Source organism: Gorilla gorilla, chromosome 1, assembly GCF_029281585.2.
Source record: "Gorilla gorilla gorilla isolate KB3781 chromosome 1, NHGRI_mGorGor1-v2.1_pri, whole genome shotgun sequence".
NCBI classification, from domain to species: Eukaryota; Metazoa; Chordata; class Mammalia; order Primates; family Hominidae; genus Gorilla; species Gorilla gorilla.
Window position 1 is genome coordinate 216,814,301 of NC_073224.2, and position 23,086 is coordinate 216,837,386.

The 23,086-nt window shown below is 44.9% G+C and overlaps 2 protein-coding genes across 9 annotated transcripts in view; one reads left to right on the forward strand and one right to left on the reverse strand.

Moving 5' to 3' along the window:
- Nucleotides 1-9,058, reverse strand: part of KDM1A (lysine demethylase 1A) — a 64,068-nt gene extending 55,010 nt beyond the window's left edge. For 3 of the 4 annotated variants that reach the window (XM_055387461.2, XM_019012465.3, XM_055387459.2), the window contains exon 1: nt 8,543-9,023. In XM_055387461.2, the coding sequence (XP_055243436.2) occupies nt 8,543-8,893 (351 nt within the window). In that variant the 5' untranslated portion in view covers nt 8,894-9,023. Of the gene's footprint in view, nt 1-8,542 lie in introns of all 4 variants that reach the window. The other variant, XM_004024869.4, reaches the window with a different exon arrangement.
- A 189-nt stretch (nt 9,059-9,247) lies between these two features.
- TEX46 (testis expressed 46) lies at nt 9,248-17,632 on the forward strand. 5 transcript variants are annotated; one of them, XR_010132152.1, is made up of 4 exons: nt 9,248-9,523; nt 12,636-12,696; nt 14,427-14,560; nt 17,258-17,507. XR_010132152.1 is itself a non-coding variant. In XM_055387468.2 (4 exons), the coding sequence occupies exons 2-4, from the start codon at nt 12,669-12,671 to the stop codon at nt 17,563-17,565; spliced, it is 462 nt and encodes a 153-aa protein (XP_055243443.1). In that variant the 5' UTR covers nt 9,384-9,523; nt 12,636-12,668; the 3' UTR covers nt 17,566-17,632. The 5 variants fall into 5 exon arrangements, 3 of the variants coding, with proteins under 3 accessions (XP_055243443.1, XP_018893405.1, XP_063557959.1); XM_055387468.2 differs by having other exon boundaries at nt 9,384-9,523; nt 17,266-17,632; XR_010132153.1 differs by lacking the exon at nt 14,427-14,560 and having other exon boundaries at nt 17,266-17,632.
- Nucleotides 17,633-23,086: the final 5,454 nt, after the last annotated feature.

A 23,086-nucleotide genomic window follows, 5' to 3' on the forward strand; every position in this document is an offset into this window, starting at 1 on the left:
GTAGTTCAGTTTTTCCCAAAGGATGTTCCATTGGATACTATACCCTTTGAAGGAGTAAAGGATCCAATATCAAGTCTGGGAAACTGCAATCTTTACAGGCCCCCTCTAGGAAAGTCATAATTCACATTAAAGGTACTGAGAAGGCTGGGCGTGGTGGCTCATGCCTGTAATCCCAGCACTTTGGGAGGCCGAGGCAGGCAGATGCCAAGGCAGGAGGACCGCTTACGCCCAGGAGGCCAAGGGTGCAATCTGTGATCGCACCACTGTGCTCCAGCCTGAGCGACAGAGACAGACCCTGTCTCAAAAAAATAGAAAATAAAGGTACTGCTAAGTTTTGCATCAAAAACAATCTTTTCAACATTGTTTAATCCAATGCCTTGACAAAGAAATAATTAACAAGGAATACACTTGGAAAAGGGTGGTCTAGAAAGGGTTCTTAGTCTTTAGCAACAAAAGAGATTAGAAAAATACCTACAGGTAGAAGCAATAATATCTGATGGTATTATTAAAAACAAAACTGTTTCACAGAACCCTAGGATTCTTCAAGATTTAGAATTTTAATTTTTTAAATGTATTACACAATCATGTGTTAAAACAAATCTTAATCCTTTAGAGACCACCAACACAATTAACTTGTGCTGCTTGGGTAACTCAATTTGGGGTAGACTTCAGAATGAAGTTTCTTCTGCCATGTCTGTTCAACTGAGAGCATCCTGAGATGACAAAGCAAGCTTAAAAAAAAAAAAAAAAGGCTGGGAGTGGTGGCTCAAGCCTGTAATCTCAGTACTTTGGAAGGAAGAAAGTGTAGGATCATTTGAGCCCACTTCTAGACCAGCCTAGGCAACACAGGGAAACCCTGTGTTTACAAAAAAATAAAACAACTTAGCCTGGTGTGGTGGCATGCACCTGCAGTTCCAGCTACTAAGGAGGCTGAGGTGGATCACTTGAACCTAGCGGGCGGTCAAGGCTACAGTGAGCTGTGATCTAAACACTGCACTCCAGCCTGCGTGACAGAGTCGAGACCCTGTCTCAAAAAAAAAAAAAAAAAACAGCAAACAAAACCAACCTTCTACCTTTTGCACAATTTGTCAAATCAGTACCAGACTGCCACAATACTTCATAAACAAAGCAAAATACAGAAACAAAATTGGATTCTTCCCTGGTGGTCTAGTCGCTGGGGGAAAAAAATGGATTCTAAGGCTAAAAGAAGACTATCATGCTTAATTTCCAATCTCAAATTTGGCTTCACCTCATTTTCTCATAGACTGACAACTAAAATAAATGTTATAAATTTTAACTTCTTAATACTACTTAATAGTAGTGTGTTTTATTTTGGGACTTTTGCTTAAAATTTTATTTTATAAAAAGGCTTTCCTCATTTAATAAAGTTTTTTTTTCAGATAATTTTAAAATTGCCCAGAGCCAAGAAGTGACCATTTAATAAAGTTTTAAAACCATCTGAAAGAATCATACAAATTTTAATAAAAACTATTCCCCTGAGAAAAGGAATGGGTACTTTGAACCTAAAGGATTGGGACTCTCTCATCCCTAAGTAAAAACCCCAAAGACTTCAGAGATTCTACAACTACTTACAACCAAGGACATAAAGATGTCCCAACAGGCAGACTATGAGTGAGTAGGGTAATTATTCTTACTTTCACATTGATGACTCTCAAATTTAAATCTTTAGTCTCTTCCTTCTCCCCACCCTTATTACAATGATTCATTCACTCCTCAATTCTCCTTAAAGCATCAGTCTTTATAAAGAAATATTTCTTGGGCGGGGCATGGTGGCTCACACCTGTAATCCTAGCACTTTGGGAGGTTGAGGTGAGCAGATCACTTGATCTAAGGAGTTTGAGACCAGCCTGGGCAACATAGCGAGACTCCATCTCTACAAAAATTAGCTGTGGGTGGTGGTGCACATCTGTAGTTCCAGCTACTTGGGGGGGCTATGGCAGGAGGACCACTTGAACCGGGGAGGTCAAGGCTGCAGTGAGCCATGATCGGGCCACTGCACTCCAGCCTGGGTGACAAAGTGAGACACTGCCTCAAAAAAACAAACAAACAAACAAAAAACAAAACAAAAACACACAAAAAAACAAAACTTTTTCCTTTCACGTTGCATTCCTATATCATAACATCTCATGTACCCCATAAATACATATACCTACTATGTACCACAAAAAATAAAAATTAAAAAAAAACTTTCTCCCTTTTATCTAGGGCAAAGCTGCCAGATTAATTTTCCCATTATGTGATATTTTCTAATAGCTTAACAGATATGAACGTCAAATTTTTCAAACCAGCATATACACTCTCTGGCCTTGACTATTCAAACTGCCTTTTTTATTTTTGTTTTTATTTTTTTAAGACAGGGTCTCACTGTCACCAAGGCTGGAAAGCAGTGGCGTGATCTCAGCTCACTGCAACCTCTGCCTCCCAGGCTCAAGTGATTCCCCTGCCTCAGCCTCCTGAGTAGCTAGGACTACAGGCGCATGCCACCACACATGGCTAATTTTTATAATTTTGTATAAACAGGGTTTTGCCATGTTGCCAAGGCTGATATCAAACTCCTGGGCTCAATCGATCTGTCCACCTTGGCCTCCCAAAGTGCTGGGATTATGGGCATGAACCACAATGCCTGGCCTGAATTCAAACTTAATTCTAATCACTAACACACCAGTAAAAAAGTCCTCAATGCTGCTCTACCAACCTCTAAGTTCCCTAAAGCTACTTCCATCTTTTTCTGTTAATCCAATGCCATATATTCAAGGTCCACCTCCTCTGAAGATTATTTCTTAATTATTTTAAATTTAAAAAATACATCAGCCAGGCGCAGTGGCTCATGCCTGTAATCCCAGCACTTTGGGAGGCCGAGGTGGGTGGATCACCTGAGGTCAGGAGTTCTAGACCAGCCTTACCAACATGGTGAAACCCGTCTCTGCTGAAAATACAAAAATTAGCTGGGCATGGTGGCAGGTGCCTGTAATCCCAGCTACTCTGAGGGCTGAGGCAGAAGAATCGCTTGAACCCGGGAGGCGGAGGTTGCAATGAGCCGAGATCACACCATCGCACTCCAGCCTGAGGGAAAAGAGTGAGACTTCATCTCAAAAAAAAAAAAAAAAAAAAAAAAAAAAAATCTTTCATCTTCTCTGAAGTCTCACAGCACTTATGGTCTGCACTTCATAATCTAGTTCAAGGCTGTCTGATAGAACTTTTTATCATAATGGAAAACTTCTCTATCTGTGCTTCCAATTCTGTGGCTTCAACATGTGCTATACTGAGCACTTATAATGTAGCTAATGTGACTGAAGAAACTGTTTTTAATTTCAATTTAAACTTAATAGCCACATGTGGCTACAGGCTACCATATTGGACAGCAAGAATCTAATGCTCACTACAACCTGGACACAACTCTACAACCCCAACACTACTGGTCCCTTCAATCTATCTTGTTCCTAGATGATTCCTGTTTCTAATTAAATTCATTTGTCCATTGTTCTCAACATTCAGTTGTCCACTCTGGATTCCCTGATGCTTCTCAAACCACTTCCTTTTCTCCACTGGTAGTACCTTAATTACTGGTCACCTACTAATTATATGCCAAACACTGCAATAAGCATTTTGTTTATATTATATCTAAACTTTACAAGGTAGGGCCTATTTACCTGAGGAAAATGAATCAGAGGAAGATGAAATACTTAAACTCCAAAAAGTCCACCCTTTTCCAGAACACTTTTCTAAATTCTGCCATTTCATGGCCTAGCTCAAGGCCACCATTCCTAAAGGAGTATGGTGTTCGTGAAGTTCCAACCCAATTTACCAATTTAAAACCTTAAATATTTTGCCATAATTTTAGCATACACATGCCCAAAAGTGAATTTATTCTGAAACTAATGAAACTGAAGCTTCAGGGACACTCAATTACATGAACTCCTTCCAATACCCTAAACATAATTTTAATTATGTAATGATATAATTTTGTTAAAGTACAGTCCTCAAAATTGGATAAGCTCCCAAGTCATAAAATACATGCACTTTTTTCCTTGCATACACTGAAGAACTACTGAAGCACGGCCTGTCTATACTGGCCTCAGCTTGCTTTTTATTCCTTAAATGGATACTCTATCCTCTAAAGTCTGTTTCCTCTGGATCCCAAGACTGGCTAGTTGCTAGCTTCCTAGTAGTTGCTGCCCCAAACAAACACATAACTAATTTTTTTCCTGAAAGTTTAAGAGCTAATTACAATGGGGGATTAAAAAACAGGGTAAGTAAGATGAGTTAAAATAAACACAGGAGGATTACAAAGAAAAAAATCTTGGTTGGGTGAGGTGGCTCATGTCTGTAATCTCAGCCCTTTGGGAGGCTGAGGCAGGAGGAATGATTGAGCCCAGAAGTTCGAGGCCAGCTGGGGCAACACAGGAAGAAGCCATTTCTACAAAAAATAAAAAATTAGCCAGGCATGGTTGTGTACAGCTGTAGTCCCAGCTACTCAGGAGGCTGAGATAAGAGCATCACCTGAGCCTGGGAGGTTGAGGCTGCAGTGAGCTATGATTGAGCCACTGCACTCCAGCATGGGTGACAGAGTGAGAACCTGCCTCCAAAAAATTAATCAGTTAGCTAAAAAAAGAAATCTTTCTTGTAGGAGATAGCTTAAAAAGTAACAGTAAAATCTAATAGTGTGCCCCAAACTTACAATCTGCAGATTCAACACAATCACAACTAGAATCCCAGCAGCCCTTTTTGCAGAAACTGACAAGCTGGTCCTAAAATTCATATGGAAACGCAAAGCATTCAGAACAGCCAAAACAATCTTGCAAAAGAAGAACAAAGTTGAGGAACACTTCCTAATTTCAAAATTTATTATGAAACTAAAGTAATCAGGATAGTGTGGTACTGGAATGGACGGAAATATATAATAGATCAATGGAATAGAGTTGAGAGTCCAGAAATAAACTCTTAGATTTATAGTCAATCAATGAGGGTGCCAACTATTCGTTGAGAGAAAGAATAGTCTTCAATAAACTGTGCTGGAACAACATGCAAAATAATGAAACTGAACCCCTACCTCACACCATATACAAAAATTAACTGAGAAAAGATCATCAACATAAATGCAAGAGCTAAAACTAAAAAACTCTTAGAAGAAAACATAGGAGTAAATCCTCATGACATTGGATAAGGCAATGGTTTATTAGATATAACACCAGAAGTAAAGGGAACAAAAGAATAAATTGGGTCTCATCAAAATCACAAATTTCCGTAACCAGAATATGTAAAGAACTCTTACTAGAAAATGATGAAGACAACTCAATTTTTAAAAATGAGCCAAGGATTTGAATAGTCATTTCAACAAAAATATAAAAATGGCTAATAAACACATGAAAAGATGCCCAACGTCATTAGTCATTAGGGAACTGCATATCAAAACCACAATGAGATACCACTTCACCCCCAATAGGATGGCTACAGTAAAAGACAAACAATATTAAATGTCAAGAAGGATATGGAGGCTCGACAAGGTGGCTCCACCTGTAATCCCAGCACTTTGGGAGGCCGATGTGGGTGGATGGCTTGAGGCCAGGAGTTTAAGACCATCCTGGCCAACATGGTGAAACCCTGTCTCTACTAAAAATACAAAAACTGGCCAGAGGTGGTGGCAGGTGCCTGTAATCCCAGCTACTCGGTGGGCTAAGGCAGGAGAATCGCTTGAACCCAGGAGGAGGAGGCTGCAGTAAGCCGAGATCACATCACTGCACTCCAGCCAGGGTGGTGACAGAGAGAGACTGTCTCAGCAAAAAAAAAAAAAAAAAAAAAAAAAGAAGAAGGAGGCCGGGCGCAGCGGCTCATGCCTGTAATCCCAGCACTTTGGGAGGCTGAGGTGGGCAGATCACCTGAGGTCAGGAGTTTGAAACAGCCTGACTAACATGGAGAAACCCCATCTCTACTAAAAACACAATACAAAGTTAGCCGGGCATGGTGGTGCATGCCTATAATCCCAGCTACTCGGGACGCTGAGGCAGGAGAATCACTTGAACCTCGGAGGCAGATGTTGCACTGAGCCGAGGTCACGCCACTGCACGCCAGCCTGGGCAACAAGAGCGAAACCCCATCTCAAAAAAAAAAAAAAAAAAAAAAAGGAAGAAGAACATTGGAGAAACTGGAACCCTCATATATTTACTAACGGGAATGTAAAATGGTGCAGCTGCTATGGGAAACTTTGGCTATACTTCAAAAGTAAAACCTAGAATTAACGTAAAACCCAGGAATTCCTAGGCCCACACCCAAGAGAACTGAAAACATATTCACAAAATAAACTGTACATTAATGTTCACAGCAGCATTATGTAAAATAGCCAAGACTTGGAAACAAACCCCAATGTGCATCAAATGATGAATGGATAAACCAAATTTGGTATATACATACAATGGAATATTATTCAGCCATAAAGAGTTATCAAGTACTGAATGAAAGCACTACAACGTGAATGAACCCTGAAAACATGCTAAAGCCAAATACAAAAGGCTACATAAGATTTTATATAAAATGTTCAGAATAGACAAATCCATAGACAAAGAGTAGATTAGTGGTTGCCAGGGACTGGGGGTAGGGAGGACTGGGAGTGACTGCTAATGATACAGATGTCTTTGGGGATGATGAAAAGGTTCTAAAATCAATTGTGGTGTTGGCTGTACAATCTTTTAAATATGCTAAAAACCACTGAATCATAGATTTTAAAATGGTGAATATTATTATACATGCATTATCCCAATAAGCCTGTTTTTTTGTTTGCTTTTAGACAGTTCGCTCTTGTTGCCCAGGCTGAAGTGCAGTGGCACGATCTCGGCTCACTGCAACCTCTGCCTCCCGGGTTCAAGCAATTCTCCCTAACTCAGCCTCCTGAGTAGCTGGGATTACAGGCGCCCGCCACCATGCCCAGCTAATTTTTTGTATTTTTAGTAGAGACGGGGGTTTCATCATGTTGGCCAGGCTGGTCTCGAACTCCTGACCTCAGGTGATCCACCCGCCTTGGCCTCCCAAAGTGCAGGGATTACAGGAGTGAGCCACTGTGCCCAGCCAATAAATCTGTTTTTAAAAACATCTTATACGTGGCTTCTGGCCACCTGTCTATTGAAATCGTAAAATAACACTCTTGACTTCTGCCCTTTATTTCATTTCTGAGGGCTGGTGTCACCAACCTCTATGCTTTTCTAACCCATGCTTTGGTAAAAGCTCCAGAAAGTCTTGCCTCCAAAACGGTCTTTCATCCAGCACTGGTTATACTCTCTCCTCTACTCTACTCTGGCCAACTCTCTAGTTGGCTCAAGTAGGCAGATAAATATGAGGGCACTCAGACAGGGTAATACTCATCTCAAGAAGCTCCCCATACACACTGACTTGGTATTCACACTTAAAAATTATGTAGAAAATTTTTTCAGGCATAAATTATATAATCTGCGAATTTTTATTTAAATGTTGACTACACGCACATATATATCCAGGTTGCTTTTTCCAACTAGACCATTAAATCTCCAGAAAAGGCCCAAGTCTAAAGTCTGCGCCCTAATACTGCCCCAGTGACCTGCACACAGTGTCCCATGTGGTCCTTTGTTTCAAGGGCTGATGATAACCCTGTAACAACATGAATGTGGGAATTACATTCCACTTCCATCACTTATTTAGCTTTGTGACTTTAGGCAAGTTGCTTAAATTGTGTGCCTCAGTTTACTCATTCCTAAAATAGGGCTACCAATACCTGCCCGTTGGTATTTAGCAAAAAAAAAAAAAAAAAAAGTAATGTTGGTGACACGCTGAATATAGCATCTAGGACACAGACATTTGAGGCAGTCACTGTCTGTATATACTGTTTGGAGTCAAATCTTTTCCTTCCCATATATTTGCATTTTGACTATTATTTGCTCTCTCAATCAGCAGCTTCCTCATCTGCAAAATTCTGCGCCAAAAGATCGCTGAGAGGATTTCAAAAAAGAAAAAAAAAAAGACTAGAACTCCTACCACACAGCAGGGTTTTGTTCAAACAAAAACAAAAGCAAAAACGACCCTTTCTTTCCATCTCCCCGGCTAAGGCGATTTCTTCAGCATCAACCTACAGCCCCCTCGTGCACCCAGCTGAAACGCCATCAATATCGCCGAACAGCTTCCAGACCTATCTGTGAACAAACAAGTGAGGTCTCCAAGAACGCCAACCGTAACCCCACGTCAGGGAGCCATTTTCCAGTCAAGAAAATGAAAAGGTGTGCAAGAAAGACCTAAGGAATAAAATACCCCTCCCAGCAATCATCGATGCCCCTTCCCACGTCGCTCGGGACCCAGCACAAAGACCGCAGTCAACACCGGCAAAGACTTTTCCTTTCTCACCCCACCCGTCCAGCTAGAGGGGACGTGGCGTGCGCAGCGATACAAGGGGAGGTCTGAGTGGTCGCAGGGCCCAAGACCGGGCGGCGGCGGGGGAGGGCGGAGCAGCCTCGGGGAAGCTCGGCACCAGGCGGTGTCGTTTGAGGGAAGGGTCGAGCCTTACCTTCGCCCGCTTGCGCCGGCTGGTCCGACGCCCCTCCGGAGTCTCTGCTATTCCAGTTTCCATGGGGGTCGCAGACCCAGGCACGACAGTAGGGCCGGCCTGAGGCCCTGCGGACCCCGGCGGTTCCGCCAGGCCCCCGGGGGGCGAGGCCCGCGGAGGCTCTTTCTTGCGGGGTGTGCGCTCCCCCACCGCCCCCGGCCCGACCTCGGCTGGGCCCGACAGGCCCGCGGGCTGCGCGGACACCTCAGACCCGTTCTCGGAGCCGCCTGCTGTCCCAGGGCCAGCCTCCGTCCCGGCTGCTGCCGCTGCAGCCGCCGCCGCCGCGGCTGCCGCCTTCTTCCCAGATAACATCTCGGGCCGCCGGGCCGCCGACGGCCGTAGGGGCCGCTCGGTCTGTCGCTCCGTGGGTCCGAAATGCCTTGCCTCGCCTCGCTTCACGCTACCCGCGCGCCGCCAACCGCCGTCGCGTACGCACGCGCCAAGCGCGCTCCCGCCGCGCCGGGACAAAAAGGGTCGGAGACGCCCACGAGCCCCGCCCCTCCCCCGCAGCCATAGAGCGGCGTTCTCGCGGCTAGAGTGGCACCGCAGCTAAGAACGTGTAGCTTGCCTAGAGCGTCTCCCCGGCGTTCGGAGTGGGACCTGGCACAGTCTGTGGTCTTAGGGCTTCTGGGCCAGACTAAACCTCCGAAGGTGACCATTTCCTCCAGGGACTTGCGGGTTTGCATGCGTGCGTTCGTTCATTCACTCACCCAATTATTCGTTAATTCAACCAGTATTTATCAATGCTTGCCTACTACGTAACAAGGGTTACATTATGAAGTTCTAGCTTTCAAAGAACTTACAGTCTAATGGGGGAAAACACTGAAATATGTTGGTAGAGCGTCTTACTTATTCATAATTGCCCTACTTGGACTGGGCAAAAAACTTGGAGAGCACAGCAGTTTCGATGGTAGTAAAATGGAGACAAGTTAGGAAATCCAGGTTTGAGTCCGGACGGAATTGCTCTTGTCTCCAAGCCTTTGTTCATGCTTTTCCTTCTGGCTGGACCCCAACCCCATTCGCACTCCATGTCTTGCGCTTCTCCCATCCCCCATGTCCCCCATCCCCCATGTCCCCCATCCTTCATGTCCCCCATCCCCATCCACATAACACCTCTTTCTACTCCAGGTTAATTCTTTCTAATAATGATAGTAGCGGTTTATTCTTTTAATTTTTCGAGGAATCCCTTGCTAACCCAAAACTGAACAGGTCGTGTACTTTTAGCATGCGTGTACTTATTACACAAACAATTGTCTTTTTAATAGTCTGTCTCTTCGAAGTGAAATTGTCAAAAAATTGTTCCATTTACATGAAGTTCAAGAACTGGTAAAACTAATCTCCAGTAATAGACTCCAATCAGCCCTTGCCTGAGATGGGGGTCGGGGGTTGACTGCAAAAGAGCAAGAAAGAACTTGCTGGGGGTGATGGAAATGTTTTATATCTTGATTGGGGTGATGGTTACATAGGTGTATATATTTGTCAAAACTCTATGAACTATCCATGTAAAACAGGTATATTTCATGTAACTGTAGTACTTCAGTAAAGTTGTTTTTTGTAAAAAACTAAGCAAACAGACAAAAAGGCAATCAAATGTAGAAAGGAAAAAAAGTAAAAGCTATGCAAGAAAGAAAATGTATCCGAGTGGCGTGGCATGCACTTGTAGTACCAGCTGCTCGGGAGACTGAGGTGGGAGAATCACTTGAGCCTAGGAGTTCAAGCCCAGCCTGAGCAACATAGTGAAACTGCGTTTCTAAACAAAAAAGAGAAAAGAAAAAGAAAGAAAATATAATCATAGTATATGGCTCATGAGTATATGGCTCAGCTGTGAACTGTATTAACATGACCATAAAAACATAAGCAGTGAATATTGTTTTATTTATTTTTTCTTTTCTTTTGTTTGTTTGTTTGTTTTCTTCTTTTTTTTTTTTTTGAGACAGTCTTGCTCTGTTGCTCAGGCTGGAGTGCAGGGGTGCAATCTTGACTCAATGCAACCTCTGCCTCCCAAGTTCAAGCGATTCTCCTGCCTCAGCCTCCCCGGTAGCTGGGATTACAGGCGTGTGCCACCATGCCTGGCTAATTTTTGTATTTTTAGTAGAAACAGGGTTTCGCCATGTTGGCTAGGCTTGTCTCCAACTCCTGACCTCAGGTGATCCTCCCACCTCGGCCTCCCAAAGTGCAGGGATTACAGGTGTGAGCCACCGCGCCCCGCCGAGCAGTGAATATTGTTTTAACCAAAGTGATAGAATTACATTAAGAGAATGGAGAAAAAAGAAAGTTTGTGGGGAGAAAGATGAGAAGGTTTTAAGGATTTAGGCAAGTAGGGAGGTTGTTGGGGGAGGTGCTGCTTGGGAGCTAAATTATCTTTCACCATAAAAATATAATACATAATGTTGGCCAGGCGCGGTGGCTCACGCCTGTAATCCCAGCACTTAGGGAGGCCGAGGCGGGCAGATCACGAGGTCAGGAGATCAAGACCGTCGTGGCTAACATGGTGAAACCCCGTCTCTACTAAAAATACAAAAAAACTGGCCGGGCGTGGTGGCGGGCGCCTGTAGTCCCAGCTACTCGGAGGCCGAGGCAGGAGAATGGCGTGAACCCAGGAGGCGGAGGTAGCAGTGAGCCGAGATCGCGCCGCTGCACTCCAGCCTGGGCGACAGAGCGAGACTCCATCTCAAAAAAAGTATACATATATAAAATACATAATGTCAAAATTGAGAAATCAAAAAATAATATAAGCATACTATTTAGAAATATCAAGGTAAATACAGAAGAAACAGCTAAAAAAGTTGGAATTGGTTGTCTCTAAGGCTTGGAACTTGACGGTGGAAAGGGGTGAGGCAGTGGATTGGAGCTTCTTTTAAATCCTGTAGTTCTATCTGACTTGTTTGCACATTTAATAGTTTGATAAAACTTGAAATTAGATGTTAAAAACATACATACCCTTTGACCAAGTAATTCTACTTTCAGGAAAGCATTCTAGGGAAAGATTCAGTGTGTGTACAGATTTAACTTCAACACTGTGTATCTCAGGTTATACGTAGTAACGATAAAGGAGAACTAACCTAAAAACCCAACAAAGGCCAGGCACAGTGACTTGCATCTGTAATCCCAGCATTTTGGGAAGCCGAGGTGGAAGGATTGCTTGAGCCCAGGAGTTTAAGGCTACAGTGAGCTATGGTCACGCCACTGCACTCCAGCCTGGGCAACAGAGCAAGACCCTGTCTCTAAAACAATAAAAATTTTAAAAAGCCTCAACAAGTGGTAACCAATTTAATACAATCATACACCGCATAACAATGTTTCCATCAACAACAGACTGCATATACGATAGTGGTCCCATAAAATTATATAACACATTTTTACCATACCTTTTCTACCTTTTCTATGTTTAGACAGAATTGCTACAGTATTCAGTACAGTAATATGCCATACAGGTTTGTAGCCTATTAACAATACACTATACCATATAGCCTAGGTGTGTAGTAGGCTATACCATTTAGGTTTGTGTTAAGTATGCTCTATGATGTTCACACAACAATGAAATTGCCTAATGGCGCTTTTCTTAGAATGTATCCCATCGTTCAGCGAGGCATGGTCCTAGCGAGGCATGGTCCTAGCAAGGCATGATTCTATATTGGAATATCACAGCCACTAAAACTGATATTTTTACATAAAGAATTCCTGGCCGGGTGTGGTGGCTGATGCCTGTAATCCCAGCACTTTGGGAGGCCGAGGCGGGTGGATCACCTGAGTTCAGGAATACGAGACCAGCCTGGCCAACAACGGTGAAACCCCGTCTCTACTACAAATACAAAAATTAGCCAGATGTGGTGGCACTTACCCGTTTTTTCCCCAGAAATAACTAATTCATATCAGATGTTTTTATTGTGATAAAATACACATAACATAAAATTTACGATCCTAACCATTTTGAGTATACTGTTTAGTAGTGTTAGATGCATTCACATCGTTGCATAAACAATCTCCAGAATTATTTTCATCTTGCAAAATTCTGTACACATTAAACAATGACTACATTTGCCCCTCCTTCCAGACCCTGGCAGCCACCATTCTACGCTTTGCCTCTATGAATTTGACTATTGGAGATAGCTCATGTAAGTGGAATCATACGGTATTTGTTTTTTTTGTGACTGACTTATTTCACTTAGCTTAATGTCCTCAAGGTTCATCTATGTTGTAACATGTTAGAATTTCCTTCCTTTTTAAGGCTGGTAATATTGCGTGTATATAACGTTTTATTATCCATTCATCTGTGGATGGACACTTGGGTTACTTCCACATTTTGGCTATTGTGAATAATGCTGCTGTGAACATTGGTCTACAAATATCTCTTCAAGACTCTGCTTTCAATTCTTTGGGAATATCCAAAAGTGGAATTACTATAGCAATGTATGCTTTTTTTTTTGAGGAGTCTTACTATTGTCGCCCAGGCTGGAGTGCAGTGGCGCGATCTCGGCTCACTGCAACCTCTGCCTCTTGGGTTCCAGCAATTCTCCTGCCTCAGCCTCCCAAGTAGCTGAGATGACAGGTGCCCGCAACCATGCCTGGCTAATTTTTGTATTTTTGGTAGAGATGGGGTTTCACCATGTTGGCCAGGCTGGTCTGGGGTGGTCCACCCGCCTCAGCCTCCCAAAGTGCTGGGATTACAGGCCTGAGCCACCGTGCCCGGCTAGCATTTTTTAAAAGCTGATGTCTTCACCGGGCACGGGGACTCACACCTGTAATCCCAGCACTTTGGGAGGCCGAGGTGGGCAGATCATTTGAGGTCAGGAGTTCGAGACCAGCCTGACCAACATGGTGAAACCCTGTCTCTACTAAAAATACAAAAATTAGGTGGGTGTGGTGGTGCGTGCCTGTAATCCCAACTACTTGGGAGGCTAAGGCAGGAAAGTCGCTTGAACCTGGGAGGCAGAGGTTGCAGGGAGCCAAGATGGTGCCAGTGCACTCCAGCCTGGGCAACAGAGTGAGAGTCTGTCTCAAAAAAGAAAATAAATAAATAAAATAAAATAATAAAAGTTAATGTCTCCAGGAGGGAGAATTGCTTGAGGCTAGGAGTTTGAGACCAGCCTGGGCAATATAGCAAGACCTTGTCTCTAAAAAAATAATTTTATTTTTTTAATTAGCTGGGCGTAGTGGCACATGCCTGTAGTCTTAGCTACTCGGGAGGCTGAGGCAGGAGGATCACTTGAGCCCAGGAGTTGGAGGCTTCAGTGAGCCACAATCACACCACTGCACTCCAACCTGGGCAACACAGTGAGACCTTGTCTCAAAAATAAAATAAAATAATAATAAATAAAAAATTAATGTCTAACTGTACAGAGTCCAAAACCTAATCAATATTACATATTATATTAAACAAAGTTACCTTTCCCTAAAGTATCAGGTGACCAATAGATGGGCTAGTATAACTGTGAAAGCAGTTATGTCTAAGTTTGGATAGCTTTTCTCTGCCCCTATGATGGTAGGGGCTCTGTATTGGCCATTTTTTTTTGCTGGTAGCGAGGCCCAGAAGTACTGGTGAATGAATGAGGAGGCCTACATCACCTGGCTATTGTGAGGACATCATGAGATAATGCTTTCAAACTGCCTGTCAAAGAGTCTGGCACATAGTGGGTGCTTCAGACAAAGGAGGAGTTATTATTATTGTTATGCGGCAGCTGGGTGGGGGGAGGGAGCTGGCTATGACTCAGAGGAGTGGGTGGCCGTGACTCTTGTCATGGAGGGGCCTGGGGCAGGGTCCTGGGGCCTGTGTGCCTCCACGCCATAATGCTGGCAGAACTGATATTGCTCTTTAGGAGTCTCCATGGGATACTTGCCTCCGCAGGCACCATAGGAGCAGTGGCAGCTTGGCTGATGAGCTATAAGCCAGCCTTGTTTGGGTTCCTATTCCTTCTGCTGTTGCTTAGCAACTGGTTGGTCAAGTATGAACACAAACTCACCCTCCCAGAGCCCCAGCAGGTGAGCACAAGAGGGGGCTTGGCTTCAGCTGAGGGATAGGGGATATTTGCAGCTAGATTAGGTGGGTAGGGAACAGGGTAGGTGACGAAATAATGGGGCAAGACTGGGGAATCCAAGACTGGTCTAAACCACCACTCTACAGCTTCCTCTTAGGTGGTGCTGGGTAAATCACTTCCCTCCACGAGGCCTCAGTTGCCTCACCTCAGCTGTTAAATCAGGACGACCCCAGACTCTCCTATTTCATGTTTGATGTCAACATGCTTTGGCAAGAGTAACAACTACTTTAATGTGAAAAAAATCAAAAAAAATTAACATGGACGAACATAGATACGTATCTAAAATAGAATAATGAAGACAGCAGAAATGTACATAGATTATGACATCTTTCATTTAATGTTAAAAAACATGCTAGGCTGGGCGCAGTGGCTCACGCCTGCAATCCCAGCACTTTGGGAGGCTGAGGCAGGTGGATCACTTGAAGTCAGGAGTTCAAGATCAGCCTGGCCAACATGGTAACACCCCGTCTCTACTAAAAATACAAAAATTAGCGGGGTGTGGTGACACACACCTGTAATACCAGCTACTCAGGAGGCTGAGGCAGGAGAATCACTTGAACCCAGGGGACTGAGGTTGCAGTGAGCTGAGATCATGCCACTGCACTCCAGCCTGGGCAACAGAGCAAGATTCCATCTAAAAACAAAAATAAAAAGCAAAAAACCATGCAAAACAGCCTGGCACAGTGGCTCACACCTATAATCCCTGCACTTTAGGATGCCGAGGCAGGTCAACGACCACTTGAGGCCAGGAGTTTGAGAATAGCCCGGGCAACATGAGGAAACCCCATCTCTACAAAAAATACAAAAATGAGCCAGGCGTGGTGGTGCATGCCTGTAGTCTCAGCTACTCAGGAGACTGAGGTGGGAGAATCACCTGAGCCCGAGAAGTTGAGGCTGCAGTGAGCATGCCACTGTACTACAGCCTGGGTGACAGAGTGAGACTCTGTCTCAAAAAAAAAAAAAAAAAAAAAAAAGGCAAAACAATAGCCTATCTTATTTATGGATGTGTGTGTGCAGTGAAAGTATTTTAAGGCAGGATGCCTCAACCTTGGCACTATTGACATTTTGGGCCAGATAATTCTCCACTGTGGGAGGCTCGCCTGTCACCTGTGCATTGTTAGCTTAGCGGCCACCCCGGCCCCTACCCATGAGATGCCAAGTAGCACACCTGCCATTTCATGACAATCCAAAGTATTTCCAGATATTGCCAAATGTCCCCTGGGGAAGGCAGAATGCCTCCCATTGAGAACTACTTTATAAAGAAATGCATGGAAAAATAAATTTTAAATGCAGGATTACAGTTAAGGTGATGATATTCAGGGAGGGAGGAGGACGCTGTGGGTGTGAGAGTCCACAGGGAACTTTAGTTATATTTATGATATTTTATTTCTTAAGTTGATATGGGAATATGAGTATTTATTGTATTATTTACCTTTTTTGCATGCCTGATATGTTGAATTTTTTCAGTTAACCATTTTTTTTTTTTTATGTATTTAGTTTTTTGAGACAGGGTCTCGCTCTGTGGCCCAGGCTGGATGCAGTGGCACAACTATGGCTCACTGCAGCTTCAACCTCCCTGGGCTCAGGTGATCCTTCCACCTCAGCCTCCCAAGTAGCTGGGACTACAGGTGTGCACAGGGCTAATTTTTTCTAGTTTTTGTGGAGACGGGACTTTACCATGTTTCCCAGGCTGGTTTCAAACTCCTGGGCTCAAGCGATCCTCCTGCCACGGCCTTCGAAGGTGCTGGGATTACAGCCATGAGCCACCACACCTGGTTTAATTTTTAAATATTTTTAAAGACCATTAGTTTGTAGCTGAATCCAAAAAGAAAAAAAAAAGTGTTATTAACCAGGGGAGGGAGAGATGAGGATCATAGAGATAAAAGCATGTCATGAGACCACTGAGACTTCGCAGTTTGAGATCATACTGAGCCTGACAAAATGCTCAGAGAGGCATGTTGGAAAAACGGGCTCTGGAGATAGATATATTTAGGCTAAGGGCTTTATGTCCACTGCGACTGGCAGATTAGCGGGCCATCTCATGCATTCCTATGAACCAAAGGCAAGTGGAGGATTCGGGAATTTGAGACTGTATGATGCTGAGAAAGTGACCTCCCAGCTGGGCCTGGTGGCTCACGCCTGTAATCCCAGCACCTTGGGAGGCCAAAGCGGGCAGATCACCTGAGGTCGGGAGTTCGAGACCAGCCTGGTCAACATGGTGAAACCCTGTCTCTACTAATAATTACAAATACAAATACAAAAAAATTCTACTAATACAAAAAGTTAGCTGGGTGTGGTGGCACGTGCCTGTAATCCCAGCTACTCTGGAGGCTGAGGCAGGAGAATCGTTTGAACCTGGGAGGTGGAGGTTGCAGTGAGCCAAGATCACACCATTGCACTCCAGCCTGGGCAACAAGAGTGAAACTCCGTCTCAAAAAAAAAAAAAAGAAAAAAAAAGAAAGTGACTTCCCATTACTGGGTCCCAAGTCTCCACAAAATGAGGCAATGATGCTCCCCTTGCAGGCAGTTGTGAGAATCTATTAAGATAATGTTTGTAAACCACCTGGCACAGAGCAGGTGTTCAAGCAAGGAAGGGATTATCATTATTAACCAACTTTCCCCTTTTCCTGGTGCTGGGGAGCTTAAAAGGAGGAAGAGAAACCAAAGACTTCTGAAAATGACTCCAAGAACAACAAGGCCGTGAACACAAAAGAAGTCAATAGAACACATGCCTGCTTTGCCCTCCAGGACGAGATCCTCCAAAGGCTATTGTTCAGTGAAATGAAGATGAAGGTCCTAGAAAATCAGATGTTCATCATATGGAATAAAATGAATCACCACAGGCGGTCAAGCAGACATCGGAATTTTCCCATGAAGAAACACAGAATGAGGAGGCATGAGTCAATTTGCCCCACCCTGTCTGACTGTACTTCGAGTTCCCCCAGCTAATGAGGCCGAGGCGGGCTGGCCTCTGCCGATGTTACCTTTTACCTCAGTAAAACCCAGTCACAGCCTATTGAATGTTCATAGTAAGTCGTAACAGAAAGGTGCCTAGGAGCCAGGAAGAGGATCAGAGGCTGAAAGATTGCCTCTGGAAAAGAAATCTGTACACACCAGGTCTACCAGGTAGCACGTAGTGACACGGGCTGATGGGGCTCTAGAACCATCCCTTTCTAGAGTCTTCTATTTCAGTTGGTTCTACTGTGGTTCCTCCCTGGCCCTGTGCTGTTCACTCTGAGTCTCCCCACTCCTGCCCTAGCCCCTAGTCTCCCCTCTCATCCTGTACCCAGAGGCCGAAGCCAGCCCTGCCAAGCCTGGCTCTGACCATGTCCATTGCTCATTTTTTTTTTTTTTTTTTGAGACAGAGTTTTGCTCTTGTCACCCAGACTGGAGTGCAGTGGCACGATCTTGGGTCACTGCAACTTCCACCTCCCGGGTTCAAGTGATTCTCCAGTCTCATCCTTCCAAGTAGCTGGGATTACAGGCACCCGCCACCATGTGCAGCTCATTTTTGTATTTTTAGTAGAGACACGGTTTCACCATGTTGGCCAGGCTGGTCTCAAACTCCTGACCTCAGATGATCCATCTGCTTCGGCCTCCCAAAGTGCTGGGATTACAGGCATAAGCCACCACGCCCAGCTCGTGTTACTGCGTTTCAACCAGAGCTCGGTTGCCCACTGACAGATCTGAGCCGGTGTTTTGTGTTAAAAAGTGAGATCAGCAAGTGTTAGCGTTTGAAAGACAAGCAAGCACCTAGCCGAGACTTTTCTTCATAATGAAAACTGGAAAGGAAATCATTATCTCACTGTTTGATTCAGTGTGACTTAGGGTTAGGTTGGTGTTCTACCTAAAATCGTCTCTCTCATGCAAGTCTCATGCATTCTAACCAAACCAGAGAACTTGCCATCCCCCAAATGCATCCACATAAGCTTACGTTGTTTCTTCCCGTGATCCCTAATTTTCTCCTTTCTGCTGTTACAATTCTTCACTTCTTCCAAAGCCATCACCTCTAGGAAGCTCCCCTCAAGCCAGCTATAATGAATCTTTTTCCTTAGCATTGTTTCCACATTTTATGTGTAGTTCTACAATAGAATGTTTCACAGTCTGCTGGGATTTGATTTGTACACATTACTACAGTCCCTCCCCATGCTTCAACTAGACTATAAGCTCTTTGAAGACAAGCACAGAATACTGTTCATCTGTATATCCCTCCCCGACCCGTAGCACCTAACACAGTGGCTAGTATACAAGCAGTGCTCAATAAAGAATACCTAGGCCAGGCGTGGTGGCTCATACCTATAATCCTAGCAGGAGTGGGCAGATCACCTGAGGTCAGGAGTTCGAGACCAGCCTGGCCAACATGGTGGAACTCCGTCTCTACAAAAAATACAAAAATTAGTCAGGTGTGATGGCACATGCCTATAGTCCCAGCTACTCAGGAGGCTGAAGCAGGAGAATTGCTTGAACCTGGGAGGTGAAGGTTGCAGTGAGCCAAGATCATGCCACTGCACTCCAGCCAGCCTGGGCAACAGAGTGAGACTTCATCTCAAAAAAAAAAAAAAAAGAATATCTATGATTGCTTATCAGTGTCTTACGTGTCCAGACATTTTCTCACCCCTTTCATTTTATGATGATTCTCCTATATCCTATTTTGTTTTAAAAGCAGAATCTCTGGGGCTAAACTGCCTGGGCTTAAATCCTAACTCACCAACTCTCTGTTGTGTGATCTTGGACAACTCTTGATTGTTTATTCTTCCTGTACCTCAGTGTCCTTAACTGTAAAATGGGCAGATTAAGACTATGAATCTTATAAAATTTATAGGTGGTGTCTTAGTCTGTTTGTGCTTCTATAACAAAATTTCTGGCTGGGCCTGGTGGCTCACGCCTATGATCTCAGCACTTTGGGAGGCAGAGGCAGGAGGATCACCTGAGCCCAGGAGTTTGAGACCAGCATGGACAATGTGGTGAAACCCTGTCTCTATAAAAAATACAAAAGAATTAGCTGGACATGGTGGTGCACGCCTGTGGTCCCAGCTACTCGAGAGGCTGAGGTGGGAGAATCACCTGAGCCTGGGAGGTCAAGGATGCAATGAGCCACGATCGTACCACTGCACTCCAGCCTGGGTGACAGAGTGAGATCCCATCTCAAGAAACAAAAACAAAAAAATTAGCCGGGTCTGGTGGTGTGCACCTGTAGTCCCAGCTACTCGGGAGGCTGAGGTGGAAGGATCACTTGAGCCTGGAAGGCCGAATTCACAATGAGCCAAGATCGCACCACTGCACACCAGCCTAGGTGACAGAGTGACACCCTGTCTCCACACATACACACAAATACCTGAGACAGGATAATTTATTTAAAAAAACACACAGATACTTATTTCTCACAGTTCTGGAGGCTGGGAGGTCCAAGATCAAGGCTCTGGCATCTGGTGAGGTTGGCTCTCAGCTTCCAAGATGGCACCTTGAAAGCTAGATCTCTGGAGAGGAGGAATGTTGTGCCCTCATAAGGCATAAGTGGAAGGGCAAAAAGGAACAAACTCCTTCTATCAAGCATTTCTTTTTTTTTTTGAGGCAGGGTCTTGCTCTGTCGCCCAGGCTGGAGTGCACTGGTGCAATCTGGGCTCACTGCAAGCTCTGCCTTCCGGGTTCATGCCATTCTCTTGTCTCAGCCTCCCAAGTAGCTGGGACTACAGGCGCCTGCCACCATGCCCAGCTAAATTTTTGTTGTTGTTGTTGTTGTTTTTTGAGACGGAGTCTCGCTCTGTCACCCAGGCTGGAGTGCAGTGGCCTGATCTCTGCTTACTGCAAGCTCCGCCTCCCGGGTTCACGCCATTCTCCTGCCTCAGCCTCCCGAGTAGCTTGGACTACAGGCGCCCGCCACTACGCCTGGCTAATTTTTTTTTGTATTTTTAGTAGAGACGGGGTTTCACCGTGTTAGCCAGGGTGGTCTCAATCTCCTGACCTCGTGATCTGCCCGCCTCGGCCTCCCGAAGTGCTGGGATTACAGGCGTGAGCCACCGCGCCCGGCTACTAATATTTTTTTTTTTTTTTTTTTTTGTATTTTTAGTAGAGATGGGGTTTCACCATGTTAGCCAGGATGGTCTCGATCTCCTGACCTCGTGATTCGCCCGCCTTGGCCTCCGAAAGTGCTGGGATTACAGGCGTGAGCCACTGCGCCCGGCCCTATCAAGCATTTTATAGTGGCATTGACCCATTCCTAAGGGCGGAGCCGTCATGACCTAAATACCTCCCCAAAGGCCACACTTCTCAATACCATTCCATTGGAGATTTTTTTCAACACATGTATTTTGGGAGACACATTCAGACCACAACATTCTTTCCCTGGTCCCCCAAATTTATGTCCTTCTCATGTGCAAAATATATTTAGTCCATCCAGATAGCCCCCAAAGTCTTCACTCATTCTAACATCAACTCAAAAGTCTGGAATCTCATCTAAATCAGATATGGGTGAGACTCAAGGTACAATTACCCTGAGGCAAATTTCCCTCCAGCTGTAAACCTGTGAAATCGAACAAATTATGTGCTTCCAAAATACAGTGGTGGGGCAGGCGTAGGATAGATATTTCCATTCCAAAAGGGAGAAATAGAAAAGAAGACAGGAGTAACAGGCCCCAAGTAAGTCCAAAACTTTTTTTTTTTTTTTTTTTTTTTTTGAGACAAGATCTGGCTCTATCGTCCAGGCTGGAGTGCAGTGGTATGATCTCAGCTCACTGCAACCTCATCCTCCCTGTCTCAAGCCATCCTCCCACGTCAGCCTCCCAAGTAGCTGGGACTACAGGTGCGCACCACCACACCTGGCTAATTTTTTGTATCTTTCGTAGAGACAGGGTTTCACCACGTTGCCCAGGGTGGTCTCAAACTCATGAGCTCATGATCCACCTGCCTTGGCCTCCCAAAGTGCTGAGATTACAGGCGTGAGCTACTGTACCTGGCCTCTAAGTACAAAACTTAACTGTGCAAACAACATTAAATCTTAAGGCTTGCATAATCTTTGAGTCCATGTTCTGCCTCCCAGACACACTGGTATGAGGGTTGGGCCTCCAAGACTTTGGGCAACTCTACCCCCGTGGCTTTGCTAGCTGCAGTTGTCACACACATCGAAGGTGGGTGCTTGGAGTAGCACACTAATGCTCTACAATTCTGAGGTCTTCCCACTCCTATGGCTCCACTAGGCACTGCCCTAATCGGGACTCTCTGCAGAGGTCCCAACCCCACAGTTCTACCGGGCATTGCTTTGGGTTTGGGGGGCGGCTCTCTGTAGTGTAGTGGCTCTAGGTCTCTGCCTAAGTCCCCAGGCTCTCTGAGGCATCCCTTAAAATCTGGGTGGAGGAAACTATGGCTTCACAGATCCTGCACTCTGCACACCTGCAGAATCAGCACCACACGGATGCTGCCAAGACTCACTGATTATGCCCTCTGGAGCAGTGGCCCCAGCTGCACTTAGACTTGGTTTAGCCACACCAGCAGAGGCTGGTGTGCTGCACCAGAACACAGGGAGGTGGTCCTGGACAGCAAGCCCTGAGGTCCCACAGGGTCCCCTGGGCAACTCCTCCAAAACTGTTCTGCTTCCAAAGTCCTAGCACTCTGAGCCTGTGATGGGTTTGGCAGTGCCCGAAGATCTTCGAGATGCGTTTGGGGTCATTCTCCCATTGTCTTGATGAGTAGCATCTGGCTTCCTTCTATCCATAGTGATCTTACCAAATGGTCCTTTGCTTGGTTTAGTGTTCTCTCCTAAAAACGCTTTTTAATCTTTACATGGCCAGGCCTGAGAAATTTCCAAATATTTATATTCTGCTTCCCCCTTACCAACTCCCTTTTTTTGAGACAGAGTTGGAGTCTTGCTTTGTCATCCAGGCTGGAGTGCGTGGCGCAATCTTGGCTCCCTGCAACCTCTGCCTTCCGGTTTGAAGCAATTCTCCCGCCTCAGCCTCCTGAATAGCTGGCATTACAGGTGCCCGCCACCACACCTGGCTAATTTTTGTATTTTTAGTAGAGATGAGGTTTCACCATGTTGGCCGGGCTGGTCTCAAACTCCTGGTCTCATGGTGGCTGCCTGCCTGGGCCTCCCAAAATGCTGTGATTACAGGTGTGAGCCATGGTGCCTGGCCTACTTCCCTTTTAATTATAAGTTCCGCCTTTAAATCATTTCTCTCATCTTGGGCTTTACTGAAAGCAGTTAATAGAAGCCATGCAGCATCCTGAACACTGCCGCTTAAGGATTTCTTCTACTGAATATCCTAGTTAATCAACTCTTGTAAACCAAAAAGTATCTGAGACAAGTCTCAATCAATTTAGAAAGTTTATTTTGCCAAGTTTAAGGATGCATTCATGACACAGCCTGAGGAAGTTCTGACAACATGTATGCCCAAGGTGGTCGGGGTACAGCCTGGTTTTATACATGTTAGGAAGACGATACATCAATCAATATGCATAAGTTGTACATTGGCTT

Coding starts and splice junctions, on each gene's coding strand:
- TEX46 (XM_019037860.3), top strand. CDS start 14,369: ATGCTGGCAGAACTGATATTGCTCTTTAGGAGTCTCCATGGGATACTT. Junction 14,561..17,265: donor CCCTCCCAGAGCCCCAGCAG/GTGAGCACAAGA, acceptor GGAGCTTAAAAG/GAGGAAGAGAAACCAAAGAC.